Consider the following 17,508-nt stretch of genomic DNA (forward strand, 5'->3'; position numbering starts at 1 on the left):
TGTCTGGACCTTTCAGCCGGTGCTACGGAAAGTGGGAGCAAGAAGGCAACGGAAGAAAAGAGGGAATAATGGCCCGGCTGGTGGTATGGATCGGTTGCTGCTGAAGTGATAGGAACCAGCCTGACTGGTGTTTTGTGTTTGCATGAGGACGAATGTTAGCAGACATGGTCAATATTCAAGTTGAGGCGTTTCTAGGAAGCGGAACAAAGAGAGAAACGCCACTTAATCAGATGTGGATTCAATGTCTCTGCAGGTCTGAATTTCTCCTTGATGACCGTTGACAACACATGTCTGAACGGAACAATTTTACGGCAATTGATAGAATCAGCTCTCGAAGTCCTCTCAGCAGGTTAGTCCGGTGACTCTGGGGTGACCCTGCAGAATGAGCTGGTGGACCTCCTACAGATATCACAGTATTTTTTAAAAAAAAAGTGGTTGGCTTTTGTTTGCTCGTGAACATTAAAAGCAAAGTAATTGTAAGAAAAAAAGGAAAAAAATGTCAGACAGTTGTCTTAAACAGTTTGAAACAAACATGAATATTATGGCTTAAATGTCAGTATTTAAAACCTTCCTTTGAGCTGAGATGTATCACAGTGTAGTTTAGAAACAGTTCAGGACTGCTGTCATGCATCTTAGAAAAGCTCCTGAAACGAAAAAGTCAACTCAGTGAACATGTTTCTGTTCTATTTCATGTCTGAACACTTTTTCATTTCGCTGCCTCTTCGACTGCTGGAGTCAGACGCAGATCCAGCAAATACTCTCTGTGGTTTGGAGGGGAACAGTTCGCCTCTTCTGTCCACGATGGCGTGAAATCAATGAGGGTTTTGATTTAGTTCTCCTCCGATAGAAAATTATAAACTATTCAAACAGTTTACGTCTGTGGCGAAGAGTTTAATTTAATATTAACACTCCGTTATTAAATCATCCCCATAAACCTGCCCTGTTTGTTTTCCTTTATCCTCACCTTCCTCCGCCTCCTCCTCACGTCTGACTTCGTTCCTGCGTCTCTGTCTCTCGCCCTCGCTGCTGGAAGCCGCCTGGCTTGTAGCCCAGTACCCGAGTCTGCCGGCGCCCAAAAAACCGACCACATTGGAGGCCTCCAGGTTCACTGCGGCCAAGTCTGGACTCCCACTCTGTTACACAGCGGTGTTGTCATGTTTCAGGAGCGTCAGAAATGTTCTGATTTGAACAGTTCTGGTTAGAAACACTCATCACTTCCATGGAGGGAATCTTTGAGTTTCATATCTAGAATACAGAAAAGATGAAGACTGTATAAACCTGATTACACTCAATTACTCGAAACTGTTTTCTGTCTTTGTTTTACCATCCAGAAAATGTAATAGTATAATGTTAAAAATAAAGTATCCTTAAGAAAAATGTGCCATGACTCATTTAAAGTGCAATTAAAGCATACCATTTTCATGTTTGTGTACATTTTGAGCATCATGCTTGTGTTTTCAACTTTAATGTCACTTTTATAATGTTGTTTAACAGCAGTGTGATACCTGATTTTGCTGGACATTGGTTTAATCTTATCTTATCTTAAGTCATTCTATGATTAAAATTCCATGAAAACAAGGAGAAATGCATTTTTCTTTAGCTATGTGTTGAATGTTACAATAAAATGCTATTGGTGAATGGCTCTTACTTAAATAGCACTTTTATAGGCTTTATCAGAACCCAAAGCACAATAAGTTACGCATTTAAACATTCACATACACACAATCACACACTAATGGGAGTATGGCACAAACTCAACCATCAGGAACAATCTGGGTAAAGTGTCTTACTCAGGGACACAACCAGGGCTAGGATCAAACCACAACTTCTTGGGCTACAAGCCAACCACGCTACCATCTGAGCCGTGTGGCTAAAGTAACCTATAGCGAGATTATAGGTCAATTTTAAAAGCCCGATCTGTAGTCTCTAAAAGTGTTAAAGTTTTTAGCCCTATGCTTCAATTGAAGCGCTTGAGAGACAACATTTGCCTAGCCTGACACACACGAAACTGAAACTCTGAGTATATTGAGACAGATTTAAAAGCTTTATTAGCAAAATGCAGGTATAACACCAGGCTTTGCATGACAACACACATCCCATTGGTCCACTATACAGGCCTCCCCCACTGTGTCAAATGTTAGCACAATGCATGCAGGGATCTTAGGGGAGGAGAACCGAAAGCAAAGTGACGACCCTGCATAATCGTAGTGCAAAGCATCAGTACAGTACACATCATAGTAAGGCTGGAGAACACTCTATACTGCAGACTTGTCAAAGGTGAATCACACACATGAAGTTGAATAAACACAGATTTTACAGAAGAGCTGCAGATACACACATCAGAGCTGGACGACAAAGTGTGAAGAAGTGTGAAGAAGTGTGAAGAGTGAATGCTACAGTAGACACCAGTAGAAGCACACAAGGCATTTTAGAATCCCTTAACTTTGGTCCGGGCGTTCTATGAAGGCAGCTCCACAGGGACGTCCTCCTCGTTGTCCGAGCGATTTGTACGAATGTCCATTAGCGTGTGGTTGAAGCGCGGCCAGTCATCGCTGTGAACTACCGACAGCTAGAGGAAGACCACAAATATAGTTACTAGAACAATGGTATAAACTGTTAACTTGAACTAGTAAAGCAGAACTTTCAATGCTGATCCCCACTTTATTTTGAATCACCATAATAGTTCTCCATTAACCGTTCTTTATTAGACTTGTTTAGGATTTCACTTCTAACTCCAACTCGGCTTACAGAGCGGCTTACTCGGCTTGCCTAAGTGCTTTTAATCAGTGTTCCATAATGATCTTGGTTAAAAATATTAAATAAGAAAACAATGATTCAAACATTGTATGGTCGCTAGGAAGTGCAGATCAAATTTGCAAAAAATCAACAAAGAAAACGGTCGTTGCAAACGCAAGTTGTTTTTTTTACCATTAAATTCTGAAACAGATTTAAAACGTTTACAAATGTAAACACAATTAAAAAGAACAAAAGAAAAAAAAACACATTCGCAATTGGAACACATTTTTAGGACTTATGAATAGAGTCTAATCTAAAAAGAATATACAACCTCTGAAACTGATTTAGAGACTCGTAAGCTATAAAAACGTGAGCTATAAATCACATTAACAAACCGATGAAACAAACCAAAAAACTCAAAAACAAATTCTGAAATATATATTTTTTAAAAGTCATGAAATAAATTACGGTACTGTAACTACAATTACTTATTCTTGGAACAAATGTCCAGCTTGGAAATTAATTAAAAACTTTAGAAATAAAACAAACTTGCAAAATAGGGAACATACTAAGAAACTCATGAAACAAATGTATAGACTAAGCAAATTTACAAACTCATTGTATAATTGCATTTCATTTGCACTTACCATCTATTGTACGTTTGCCATTTTAAATGAATGTGTTGCTCTTTTTAAATCGTGATTTGAAATTAATTTTGTATATTTTTGGTAACTTTATGGTACATATTGTTGCCTCAGTGTAAACCAAGGATCTCTTGGTAGTGGGGGACAGACATAAATAGAGAATTCACATGCTCAGCGAACAAAATTAGTTGTATTTAAAGCTCTTTTTCCCTCCAGGTCCTCAGTTCTAGACATTTTTTTCTAGCCTTCTTTTACTGTGACCAGTAACTGTGGGGAGAACGCTCTGCTGCAAACAAAAAGACACTGACTCATATTCCCTCGGCTCCTTTTTATTGACGAACTTGTTGCCATCGGTAGAACCAAGGAGGCCACCAGCCCAGCTCACCACACAACAAGAGAAATGCTAAAATTAGCTGAGCCGGGTTAGCGTGCCCTCGCTTGAGGCTTCTGAGCTGCCCTCCTCCCTACGTTACAGGACACTGTGTGGTTGGCCGCCTCGCGGTGATGGCAAAGTCATGTGGAGGCCGTTGAAAAGGGAGAAAAATCAAACACATTCATCCGCGACGCCGCTGACAGTTGGGTAAACATACAGGACTAAAAGACCTAAAATTGTTGGTTGTGGTGTTCGTGGAGGTTTTACAGTCAGAGAGAAAACTGCCTCATATTTCTGCTCTGTCAAACTTGTCTTTCATTAAAACTGCTCAGGCAATTAGACAGAGCTGCGCTGAACCTCTGCGAAATCATGATTTATACACTTTGAAGTTTTTACTGACAAGTAATAGTGAGGATTTGTAGATGATGTTTTATTTTGTGTCATTAACCAAAAGTCTCTGCCAACTCTGCTACAGTAGCATATTATGGCGGACGTCGTTTGCTGCTTTTAAACTTGCATTTACAGCACAGCCAGCGACGTCAAACCTGCCAGAAGTATTACAGCTACGTTAGAAACGTCATTTTTATTGCCAAACCAAACGTTTCGTCTTTTCCTGAGCCTAAAAGCGAGTAGGAAACGTAAAAACTCTTTCATTCATAGACCAACGACGTGTTGTCTGTTGCCTCAAGTGAGAAATAAATCATTAAAAGTGTTTCAAAAGACACAACGATTGATACGTTCTCATAAAAAAAGGATTTGATGGATTCACACATAATGTATGACATGAACAACAGAACACAGAAAAGGGAAATATATACAAACCTCCCCTGCATCATAAATCCAGACTTTTCCCTCTGAGTCTCCTACAGCAACTTCTTTTGCTCCCGAGGACCAACGTACTTTGTTCAACGCTGGTGCGCCATCGACAACCACGCTGGCAGTGGGGACCTTCAAGAAAGAGAGGGACACATTTGGTTAAAGGTTTTTTTGAAAAACGACAAAGAGTTATCACAGAAGAAGGAGGAATGAACTACTAAAATTGTTATTTTATAACCCTCTGGTGCTAAACACAGCTATTTAAAGTATTTGCGATTCATGTCTGTAGTGTGAAGAAATACATGTGAGTAGTTTACAGGATAGTATTCAAATGCATTTAATTGTGTTGTATCTAAAGCTCATTTATAAATGTTTGATCGATAGAAGGATGGGTCGGTGGGAGGATGGATGGAAAGATGGATGAAAAGATAGATGGATAGAAGGATCTGTAGGCAGGCAGATGTAAGTATGGAAAGATAGATTATTACGATGGGTCGGTGGAAGGACGGTTTAATGGAACGATAGATGGAAATGATGGATGAATGGATGGAAGAATTAGTAGGTAGATGGAACAATGTTTTGAAATATGGATGGATGGCTAGAAAGATGGGTAGGTAGGTGGATTGATAGTAAGATGGCTTTATATAAGTATTGGAAAGAGGATGGCTGGAAGGATAGAAATATGGGTAGGTGGATGGAAAGATAGATTTATTAAAGGATTGTTAATTGGATGGATGGCTCGATAGAAGGATGGGTAGGTGGATTGATGGTAAGAAGGATGGGAATGTGGATGAATGGATGTAAAGAATGATGGTTAGGTGGATGGATGGTAAGAAGGATGGGTAGGTGGATGGATAGAAGGATGAGTAGGTGGATGAATGGTAAGAAGGATAGGTATGTGGATGGATGGTAAGAAGGATTGGTAGGTGGATGGATAGAAGGATGAGTAGGTGGATGAATGGTAAGAAGGATAGGTATGTGGATGGATGGTAAGAAGGATTGGTAGGTGGATGGATGAAAAGATGGTTGGATGGATGGATGGATGAAAGGATGGATAAAACAATATAATAATTGCATTTGCAATATAATTATGATATTCAAAAATGCAATTATTATATTGCAGAGGTTGTGATTTTATTTAATATTAATTTAATTTTCGAGCCGTCAAAATGACTGAAGAGCAGCATAAGAAACAAACTACAGTGTTTTCAACAACTTTGAATCAAGACGTGTGTCTGTGCGCATCAAAGTTACCTTATGCAATCACACAATTCAAATTGTGTAAATGATAATATATTGTTGTGTATGACAGGAAATGCACTTAAACACATGAGAAACTGCAAATATATACAGTGACAAAAAGAATGACTGACTAGTGTTATTCATTTTCTTTACTCTGCACTGAAGTTTGTATGATTTATTATTGACTCATACATATAAATGTTTACATCACACTTTTAGCACGTTTTTACAGTAGATTTTACTATTTGCAGTGAATACTGTATAATATGTTTATTTACAAGTATAATCAGAGTAACTAAATAAACCTTCTCCCTTTGTTTTAATGTATGCTTAATTTGCCTTTATCGTAAAAATGACTTAATTACTTTATCTTGAGAATCAAAGAGAAATACATCTTAATATAAAGTTAATCATTTATTGTATTAGATAAAAAAATGCATAAAAAGAGGACATTGATATTAACATATATATTAATTAATATAATTATATTTTTTTCAATAATTGTTCAGCCCTAGTTTCTAGGTAACAAAACCATCTTTGATATTCATTCATTTATTGGAATTATTTGTTGACTTTTAATGGTTTTGTTTAAAAAAAATAATGCCAAAACTGCAGCCTAACCTATAACTTTCATTTTAAACTGATCTGACGTAAACAATTAGAACTTTTAAACTCAAGACCTCAGAATACAGGATTGTTTCACCTTTATTAGATAAGGAAAGTAGTTTTCCTTCAATGTCTTATCAACACAGCACTCAAGTGAATACAAGTGTGTGCTAACCAGTTTTGTGGATGTTAGATCATAAGGAGCATCTTAACTGGCTCTAATGTGTTTGTCTCAGTGCTGTCTTGACCTCTTAAAGTATATATTTTATTGGGTATTGTTTTGATTGTTTAAGTGCTTTGTGACCCTGGAATGGAAAAGCGCTCCACAAATATAAATCACTTACTTACTTACTGACTTACACAAGGATACCTAGTGTATATTAAAAGCGCTTGTGTTTGCTTTTGTGGGCACGCTGGAGCTCTTTTTAGTAAACAGCCGTGGTTGTGTTGCACCTTTAAAAAAGCTAAAAACATCTGCAGTGTTTCCATAAAGTGTTCCTGACATGTGGCAGGCGAGGCCGACACATGTCACCAGTGGAGACACAGGCCTTTCCATCTTGTCGCCTCTCACAACAAACTCCAGCGTATTTAAAGCAGTGCTAACCACAGACTGGTGGCCATTAGCCTGCTAGCTCCCAGTGCTGCGCCCGAGTGGGTCCAAACAGTGCACTCTCAATTGACTGTATACAGTGTGTGTGTGTGTGTGTGTGTGCGTGCGCGTTGGTACGCATGCATGCCCTGTAAATGAAAACCAGGCGCTCGGCGCTCTGTTAATGTTGTTATGACTGTGTGTTTTTAATATGATGGCAACAATGGCGGTCTGTTGCTGTGAGGCTACTCGTGTGTGAGAGAACCAGAGAGTGTGCGTGTTCCCAGCACATCCGTTTGTGTGTCTGAGCAAATGTTTCTCATAAAGAACATTGTTAAGACCATCGATAATGAACTCTTCCTCCGTCAGAGAAAAGGCCCCTGTGGAAGGAACCATGGGAAACTTGTTATGTGTGTGTGTGTATGTGTGTGTGTGCGTGTGTGTGTAGATGTGTGTGAGAGAGCCACAGAAAGAAACAACATCACCAGTTTAAACATCTTTGGGACTAGATTTAAGATTAAAGCAGTCATATTGGACAATATGAAGCAGTGCCGGATTGTCTGCAGGACCATCAGGTGGTAGTTTTGATGGCTGTAAACAAGATGAACTCTTTTATTTTTCATACAAGTAATGAAAAAAAATCACATCATTTGAATTTAAATTGTAATTGTATGCTCACTGTATGATTTATCACTCATTAGCTGCCCTTGGTCCCTCTCGCTGCTTTGCCTGATCATTGGTCTTCTTTTCCACATCTTCCCTGCTCTCACCTCAAATCACTATGTTATCAGCAAACATAGTCAATAAAGCTCCTCCCTACCTCTGTCTCTGAGTCAATCTGTCATTGTAGGAGTCGAAATGTGGCTCAGAGGTTATCTCTGATAGAATCAAAATCTTAACTTGAATGTTTCTATCACTCCAACTCCACAACTCGTCACCGTCCTCATACATATTCTTCACCGCCCTCACGCGCTTCTCTGACTTATTAAATGCATGTGAATGTGGTCGACCAGATGGTCGATGACTCAGTGGGCAAGATTTGGGTTCCTTGTGTTCGACACAAGTGATTAAATCAATATACATTTCATAATTGATTGAAGTAATTGTAATTTAGGATACTCACATACCTGACAGAGAAAATACAGAGGCACAGAGAAATCTAATAATTTTTCTACATATGCATAATCAAATCTTTACAAAGACCACATCAAGTATCCATGGCACATAATTAAAAAACAAATACAAATGATTCACTGGAAAATATCCATTAATAAAGAAAACCAAACCACTTGAAAAGATCCAGTTTGTTAGCGTCCTTAACTAATGATTCACCTCAGGACTGTTCTTTTTTAATGTCTTCTAAGTACAGACTTTTTCATTTTACCCATTAAAGCAACATTCAAAACAGACTTTAGCCTTAAAATGTTTGCGTCTATCTCTAAAGTTTCCATTGCTGCATAAAGCACAAGTCAACAAAAATGTCAGTTGTTAAAAAAGCCAAACCAACTGGTGGGAGTTTGCCAAAAACACTAAAACATGCATGTTGACAATTAAAGCAATAGATTAACCAGAGGACGTTTTGCAAATGTGCTAACTCTGACACTCGGCAACTCTGTGGCGAAAACAATTTGATGCTCGTTTGTGTTCAAAATAAAAATTATGTCACCAAACATTTTTTTTCCCAGGATAGCGACGGATAAAAGCGAGAATGTGAATGTTAAACTTGATGCTGATTGAGGTTCTGTTTCCTGTGCAGCGATTCTACACAACCAGAGATGACGGGTCCAGTGGACACGCCCCTCATGACCCTGCATCACCCCTGCAAAAACCCACCTCCGTGTCGTTGTTGAGATTCCACAGGTCCAAGTGGCCATTTCCGTCCACCGCGGCGAAAACCGCAGGGTGCACTGGCGACCACATGACGTCATACACGTATTCGCCGTTGTCCTCGAAAGTGCACAGGGGTTTGTTGTGCTGAGAGACAAGAAGAGGTGGATGAGTTTGCGAAACAGCTGTGAAGGAAGGGATTACAGTGGATGACACACGGAAAGTCGGGGAAGAGAGAGGGAGTGTGCAAAGTTCAGACAGAGCGGCGCTGCCTCAGCCTTGGGGCCTGTCTGGATGCGGAGCCTAATTAAAAAGCCTCGCACATTCACAGAGCGCCATAAAACCGCTGGGAGAGATGAAAGAGAGCGAGCCGCACAAGGTGTACTGTAACCCAACACAACAGCTGTCACTGCCGTGGATGGGAAGAGTTGGGAAGTGGGAGGTTATGGAAAAAGGAAGACTCTGGAATGACCTATAGAGGTGTATTGATAACCGAAAGTAGCTCATCATACAGCCCATAATATGTTTGTGACACAAACACAATTTTCAATAAAAATGAACTTGTTCATCTGCAATTCATTTGGACAAATGTTGAAAGAAAGGCCTCTAAGAAGGAACATATTTTTAATCCCCAAAAAATGTTTGTAATTTTCAAGAGAACAAATATAAATTGGCTCTTTAAAAGGACATATTGTTAGTCGTAATGAGTTAGTATTGAATTGAAAAAGTCAGTCATTGATTAAAAAAAAAATACTAAAAAAGGCTGTCACACAAAGAAGAAATGAAAACTTGAATTGAGAACTTGTTCTTTCATAGAGCAGATATGAAATCCCACAGACTAAATTAGATAATTGCCAAATAGTTCAGTTGTCTATATCCATTCCTGGACATCCCACCATAAATCTTCTTTTTCCTTGTTCCCACGGCTCAATGAGAAAACCCCAAAATATAGCTCTTAGTTAGAAAACAAAATCAAACATTTTATTACTATATTGAAATCTTGTACATGTTTTAAAGTATAATATACTTCTTTTAAATAATGAAATCTCCATAATACCTAGTTAATACATTTCAATATGCTTAACTAATGTGTTGATTTAAGTACGTCTTAATAGATATTGGACCTCTATTGTACTCATCAGTATGTGTCTGTTTCTACAAAACTCTCCTTTAATTGAAATATTTACATTAGAAAATGAAATTAAAGCCCCACCCACTGAAACTCTTTTGGGTTTTTTTTTGGAGTAAACCCGGAAGTCTCCACCTCCAAGGGACTGGTTGTATAAACAAAGCAGGCATGATTACAGCTGGATGGAAGAGGAAAGTAGTCATTATTAGGCCACTAACTTTAAAACATCGTCATGATGAGGGACTTGAGGAATGTGGCTTGGGTGGCAACAAGAATCAAACATTGATTTCTGTTTGGTAAGTGTTTGTCAGCAGAACGTGTTGCTGTTGCCTGGATCCAGAGAAACATTGAGATCAGCCCTGACAGGTAGAGTGGGTGTGGCCGAGGATGAGGAGACGTGTTGGCTGGCGCAGCAGATAAATGTCTTTCTTTCTTTTCATCTTGATTATCTAAAACCATACTGACGTGACCACATACTGGCAGACTGTGACAAACTCCTCGACACCATCATTTTACCTCAGTGAATCATGTTTATGTTTTCTTAATTTGTCTAATCCGTATCTCTATTTTTGTCTCAATTCTTTAGTTTGCTTGATCCCCTATAGCTGTGCGTAATCCTCTGCCGCTTTAATCCTGAAATGAAAGTCATACATCATGTAGGGAGATGACAGAAGACGTCCTGTCTGCTGAATATAAACTAGAATTTCACTGTTGCACACAGTGGTTGCTCTTAATGATCAGCAGTAGTGAGTCTTAAAGCTAATCTCTAAATGAAGCTTAATCCTTGTGGCGCCGCACGTGAAGTAAATGTTTGTCATTATCTTTCCTGCTTGGAGTAACTGAGAATCTTTCGGCGAATTAAAACAATGGCCTCACGCTCCTGTTTGGCTGCGCATTAGTGAGTTTCTTCCAAACTTGCTTAACGCATAATGACTTTCATCCGACAACGAGATGCAGTTAATGACAGAAAAGGCCTTCTGGTTTAAATAAAGAGATCTAAAACTCTCATTGTAAAAAACTCAACAGAGGTTACTTAAGGATTCAAACCAAAAAAGCATTATTTTTGGAGTTCAACCATCATGGATCCTTTCTATGATCAGACTACACAGTTGAACTTGCATGTTTTCGTCCAATGTGACTATTGCAATATTTCTAAAGAAAAAATTAAACATAGTTTTAAACATGCAGCCATTTGACAGTCATCCCACTGAACACTATCAAACATTTTTCTCCAAAATATCTTCTAAATACCATTTCAAAAGTGCCTCAAATCTGAAAACTTAAATAAAACATTTAACCCTTGTGTTGTCTCAGGGTCAAGGTGACCCAGAGGCCCATAAACAAATATGTTTGTAGTATTCCTTGTGTTGTCTCAGTGTTAAGGTGACCCAGAGGCCCATAAACAAATATGTTTGTAGTATTCCTTGTGTTGTCTCAGTGTCAAGGTGACCCAGAGGCCCATAAACAAATATGTTTGTAGTATTCCTTGTGTTGTCTCAGTGTCAAGGTGACCCAGAGGCCCATAAACAAATATGTTTGAAGTATTCCTTGTGTTGTCTCAGTGTTAAGGTGACCCAGAGGCCCATAAACAAATATGTTTGTAGTACTCCTTGTGTTGTCTCAGTGTCAAGGTGACCCAGAGGCCCATAAACAAATATGTTTGTAGTACTCCTTGTGTTGTCTCAGTGTCAAGGTGACCCAGAGGCCCATAAACAAATATGTTTGTAGTACTCCTTGTGTTGTCTCAGTGTCAAGGTGACCCAGAGGCCCATAAACAAATATGTTTGTAGTATTCCTTGTGTTGTCTCAGTGTCAAGGTGACCCAGAGGCCCATAAACAAATATGTTTGTAGTACTCCTTGTGTTGTCTCAGTGTCAAGGTGACCCAGAGGCCCATAAACAAATATGTTTGTAGTACTCCTTGTGTTGTCTCAGTGTCAAGGTGACCCAGAGGCCCATAAACAAATATGTTTGTAGTACTCCTTGTGTTGTCTCAGTGTCAAGGTGACCCAGAGGCCCATAAACAAATATGTTTGTAGTACTCCTTGTGTTGTCTCAGTGTCAAGGTGACCCAGAGGCCCATAAACAAATATGTTTGTAGTACTCCTTGTGTTGTCTCAGTGTCAAGGTGACCCAGAGGCCCATAAACAAATATGTTTGTAGTATTCCTTGTGTTGTCTCAGTGTCAAGGTGACCCAGAGGCCCATAAACAAATATGTTTGTAGTATTCCTTGTGTTGTCTCAGTGTCAAGGTGACCCAAAGGCCCATAAACAAATATGTTTGTAGTATTCCTTGTGTTGTCTCAGTGTCAAGGTGACCCAGAGGCCCATAAACAAATATGTTTGTAGTATTCCTTGTGTTGTCTCAGTGTCAAGGTGACCCAGAGGCCCATAAACAAATATGTTTGTAGTATTCCTTGTGTTGTCTCAGTGTCAAGGTGACCCAGAGGCCCATAAACAAATATGTTTGTAGTATTCCTTGTGTTGTCTCAGTGTTAAGGTGACCCAGAGGCCCATAAACAAATATGTTTGTAGTATTCCTTGTGTTGTCTCAGTGTCAAGGTGACCCAGAGGCCCATAAACAAATATGTTTGTAGTACTCCTTGTGTTGTCTCAGTGTTAAGGTGACCCAGAGGCCCATAAACAAATATGTTTGTAGTACTCCTTGTGTTGTCTCAGTGTTAAGGTGACCCAGAGATCCATAAACAAATATGTTTGTAGTACTCCTTGTGTTGTCTCAGTGTTAAGGTGACCCAGAGGCCCATAAACAAATATGTTTGTAGTATTCCTTGTGTTGTCTCAGTGTCAAGGTGACCCAGAGGCCCATAAACAAATATGTTTGTAGTATTCCTTGTGTTGTCTCAGGGTCAAGGTGACCCAGAGGCCCATAAACAAATATGTTTGTAGTATTCCTTGTGTTGTCTCAGTGTTAAGGTGACCCAGAGGTCCATAAACAAATATGTTTGTAGTACTCCTTGTGTTGTCTCAGTGTTAAGGTGACCCAGAGGCCCATAAACAAATATGTTTGTAGTATTCCTTGTGTTGTCTCAGTGTCAAGGTGACCCAGAGGCCCATAAACAAATATGTTTGTAGTATTCCTTGTGTTGTCTCAGGGTCAAGGTGACCCAGAGGCCCATAAACAAATATGTTTGTAGTATTCCTTGTGTTGTCTCAGTGTTAAGGTGACCCAGAGGCCCATAAACAAATATGTTTGCAGTATTCCTTGTGATGTCTCAGTGTTAAGGTGACCCAGAGGTCCATAAACAAATATGTTTGTAGTATTCCTTGTGTTGTCTCAGTGTCAAGGTGACCCAGAGGCCCATAAACAAATATGTTTGTAGTATTCCTTGTGTTGTCTCTTGGTCAAGGTAAGGGGTTTTCAGGTCTTCGGGTCACCTTGACCCAGGGACAACACATGGGTTAATAAAAAGTTTATGCTCTAATGCTTATTTACATGCCACAAAATAGGTAGATTTAAAGAATATACAAAGAGGTTAATACAGTTGCCGGTGTGTAAAAAAAATGAAAAAAATCTTGTAAAGTGCATATCAGTCGTCAAGTAACAACAATAGCAACAATAGTAACAACAAGAAAAAATATTTTTTTAATAGCCAAAATCTTAATCCTGCTCGTTAACTTTCTGTTTTATTAGTTAAATACTGGTTTTATGGAGTGTTGAGCTCCATAAAGAAAAACAAATTTTGATCTCTACAATTTCAATGAATCAACCTTGATGTCACTGCTTAATCTGTTTAAGCATGAACCGTCAAAAAAAGCAAGCCAGATTTCGGTGCCTTTTGTTGGTCATGTGACGTGTTTAAGTGATTCACAGCACTCTCTTACTCCACAACTGAAACTGCCTGGCAAAGACCCTCCTGCATGTCTCATGCACACACAAATTTGCCTCTAAATTATACTGACAGAAAGCAACTCAGACTGTTAAAATTAATCACATTTATAATACTGACTCTATAAACAATACCAGTTAAAAATTTTTTAACACATTTTGCTCTCATTCGAGCACCATTTTAAGTACTGGTTTGGCACAGGAATCTGATCCCATATTTAAATCTCCTCCTGGTGCAAAAATGATCAGTGAAATATGTCTAAATGTATAAAAACAAATCTTCAAGAATACAGAAGAGAGGAAGGGATCAATAAAATACTATTTTCTTCATACAAGTGGAATAATTTTTCGCCTCAAATCACTCAGTTCCAACTGGTTTTGGGGTTAAGGGAGCAAAAAGGTTCAAGTTATGCAGGATCATAAGCCAACTCCCAGCTGTCGCGGCTTCTTCAGGCTCGGGCTGACTTGAAATGTTTTCTCTAACCACAATATTTGCACCGCTGAGTGTAAAAACATCAGTGGAGTTGAGTTTGCCGGCCTTTTTGAACCTTGAGAGGGAAACGTGTGAATGTGAAGAGAATTCAAATGTGTGTGAAAGCTTTGATTGGTGAGTGGAAGACAAGCCTCCGCAGGGATCTTGGGTAAGCAAAGCTGGATGGTTCAGGTTGTTCGTGAGGCCAGAGTGGTGTGTCTATGTTTGCACTTGCGCGCTCACACACTCAGGTATTCCTCCTGCCGTAACACAAATATAGGTTATGAGGGATAAGAGACAGACACATTCCTGCGGCGGTCCTCAAAGGAAAGGGAATTCCCAAATCCTGAGGAAAAACAACACATTCTAATGATGATCGTGCACAGAGATGTGTCACAGTATTCCTCACACAAGAATGTGTCGGCACGCTAATACACTTCAAGCATTTAAATCATGTCACGGTTGACTACAGACCTCACTCGGTGGTTAAGGAATCACTCTAATGACTTAATGTTTTTTTTTTCAAAATGGACTTCAGTTGACCCCACGAGCAGTACCTCTACTTTGTGATCCATACTACCCTCCTACTGTCTCATGTTTCAATCGATGATAAGACAATCTCATCCGCTACAAGTCAAATCTGTCCGTCAATACTTCAAATTTGGGTATTGTTTTAGCTTTATCTGATACGTAGGTGCTTGAACTTGAACAAAATAGTTTAAACAGTTCAGAAAGATTCAATGCAAGTCAGAAAACTTTAATTGAAAAGATGTTTCAAAGACCTCAATATACTGTCAAAGTTTAGTTCTGTCTGTATAATTTTGTGGATAAATTGTGTCTCTCAGAGACGATGTTCATTACAAAGTGAGTTCCTATGTAAGTTGCTTGACAACATTTTTAAATATATTGTATTTTAGACATCAAAAAATCTTAAGATATTCACCTAAACTGAAATGAGGCTCCGAAAACTTTATTTGTTCTTGACTCTCATCATAACGTGTACCAAGTATCCATACCCATGCCTTTACTAGAATCAATCAATAAAAAAAAATGTATATATGAATATTTTAAAAACTGTAAAAACTTGTATAAATAAAGACACTGTCAAATTTGCATATTGTAGCATGAATGGTCAATTTGAAACTCAGTGATTGGTTTTGTGGCTCAAATCTCAGTCCTTTAAGAAACAATTGAGGCATTTTAGGGGTCTGAAAAATAAATAAAAAAACATTCTAGCACCCCAAGTCTACAGAACCTAGGGACCAGGACATCCTGTGTCATTTTCTTTAACATATATTTGTCCTGAATCATCTCAATTAAGGAATCTGATATTAACAGTAAAGAAGTAAAGCAACAGTGTCATGGGAATCCATCAGATATTCATGCTGTATATCAAATAAACTTGTCTGCTGGTAAACTATCAAATTCCATGTTAAAAGCTAGACAGATAAAAGTAATGCATGCACTGATCTGACAAAAATCGTATATGTATTTATTATTGTTAAGGATGCACTGAAATAAAAACGACTGTAGTGAAACTGAAAATGAGGTAACCAACCTCTCGACAACAAGGCATTGCAATTGAAAAATAATCATATTCATGGATCGAAGAACAGGTCAATTCCATCATAATAATGTTTTTGTAAATAAACAAAGAAAGCATGTTTTCAATTGTTTTTAGTGGTCCTGTCTCCACCTTTTCGCTCAGAAGACAGTTTAACACAACAATTCAAGTGATAATGTTGCATTGGAGATGTAAGAGATTCATTGGAGGAGCTGATCTTTACACTGAGCTGATCAAAGGAGACAGAATGAGAGAACATTTTCTCTATTAAAGCCGGCAGATGTGCAGTAAAAGTCACAAGGAGCTCCTGATATATTTTTGCACAGCAAGGCTATTCAGCATGTAAGTGCTGTTCCACCACGTACTCAGGTCGGCATTACATGTTTTTCAATCTGTGGGTCTTTCTCATAAGTTTTTCAAACACGTCCGAACCTATCATTATTTCTCCTTTATAAATGTTCATTGATAGACGGATTGCTAAAACAACTTTTCCAAATTCCGAAGAGCTTACCTTTGTGCTCCACAGTTTGACAGTCAGGTCGAAGGACGATGTCACAAAAAGGTGAGAGAAATCTAGACTCCCCACTGCACTGTGACAACTCACTCCTGTCACTGGTCCGTAATGACCCTCGAACATCTCGAAGATACCCACTTTACTGCAGAGCAAAGACAAACAAAATCACGAATAAATCTCATTCAATTGATTCAGATTGTGTTTGTTTCTAGCATTATTCTCAGAAACAATAGCTATTCATGATAACAGACAGTGTGTGTGATATAACATACCTGCCATGTCTGGAGGAGGTGTACACAATTCCTTCCTCACTACCCACTACAAAATTGTTGACGTCTCCAGCAGGGAAGGCCATGCTCATCACTGCCACTGGCTTGGACTTGTTGTACACAAGTTCCATACTTTCCTTCAAACACAAACGTGCAAAACAAATGAGAATTTTTTAGGCAATTGTTGTTTCACAATATAAAGGCGAATCATGCTTTATATTATTATAGTGCAATAATTAGTCTTTATTATAGAACAGCATCTAAGTAACTACAGTTATTTACTAATGGTCTTGTTTCATAAAACATTGTTTCACTTTAATAATAACTAAATATATTAAAATGCTCATTCTTGATTAACACATAGAAGTTAAATTATTGGTTGAATGGCAAAACGTTCTGCTCAAAAACCTTCTTAGATTCAATGGTCAACATATATTTTAGAAGGGAAATGTATTTGATATTTTACTTTTCACACATATAGAAAACAATTTGCACCCTAGCGCTTTTAACTATAACTAAATCTGTATTTTGAAATAAAATGATGCAAATAAGATATTGGATTGAAATGTAATGAATTCATTTTCGAAAATCCAATTAAACGTAAAAGGGATAAAAAGAGGGTGGGGGGGGCAGAAGACAGAAATGTGATCAAGTCTGTTGTTGTATTTAGACACATTACAGTGAGAGCATGGGTTATGTACAGATGAAGAGTTAACCATTACAGACTTGTCAGGTACCTGAGGCTGAGCCAGCATGTCAAGACTCCATGAGCACATCTTGCCGTCTGATGAAACAGTGATGAGGTTGTTTGCGTTCTGGGTTCCAACCACGTTAACACAGTAGACCGGATGCTGCCAACACAAAATGAAGTATGCTCAGTT

The 17,508-nt window shown here is 38.6% G+C and overlaps 1 protein-coding gene across 2 annotated transcripts in view; it reads right to left on the reverse strand.

Moving 5' to 3' along the window:
• Nucleotides 1–2,021: 2,021 nt before the first annotated feature.
• dync1i1a (dynein cytoplasmic 1 intermediate chain 1a) overlaps nt 2,022–17,508 on the reverse strand; it is a 53,394-nt gene continuing 37,907 nt past the window's right edge. For both annotated transcript variants that reach the window (XM_087787650.1, XM_087787649.1), the window contains exons 12-17: nt 17,365–17,478; nt 16,631–16,764; nt 16,356–16,500; nt 8,840–8,980; nt 4,576–4,701; nt 2,022–2,569 (exon numbers count right to left, since the gene is read on the reverse strand). In XM_087787650.1, coding sequence (XP_087643776.1) covers nt 2,459–2,569; nt 4,576–4,701; nt 8,840–8,980; nt 16,356–16,500; nt 16,631–16,764; nt 17,365–17,478 — 771 coding nt within the window. In that variant the 3' untranslated portion in view covers nt 2,022–2,458. The remainder of the gene's footprint in view (nt 2,570–4,575; nt 4,702–8,839; nt 8,981–16,355; nt 16,501–16,630; nt 16,765–17,364; nt 17,479–17,508) is intronic.

The sequence above is a fragment of the Callionymus lyra genome, chromosome 3, assembly GCF_982586985.1.
Source record: "Callionymus lyra chromosome 3, fCalLyr1.hap1.1, whole genome shotgun sequence".
In the NCBI taxonomy this organism is placed as follows: Eukaryota; Metazoa; Chordata; class Actinopteri; order Syngnathiformes; family Callionymidae; genus Callionymus; species Callionymus lyra.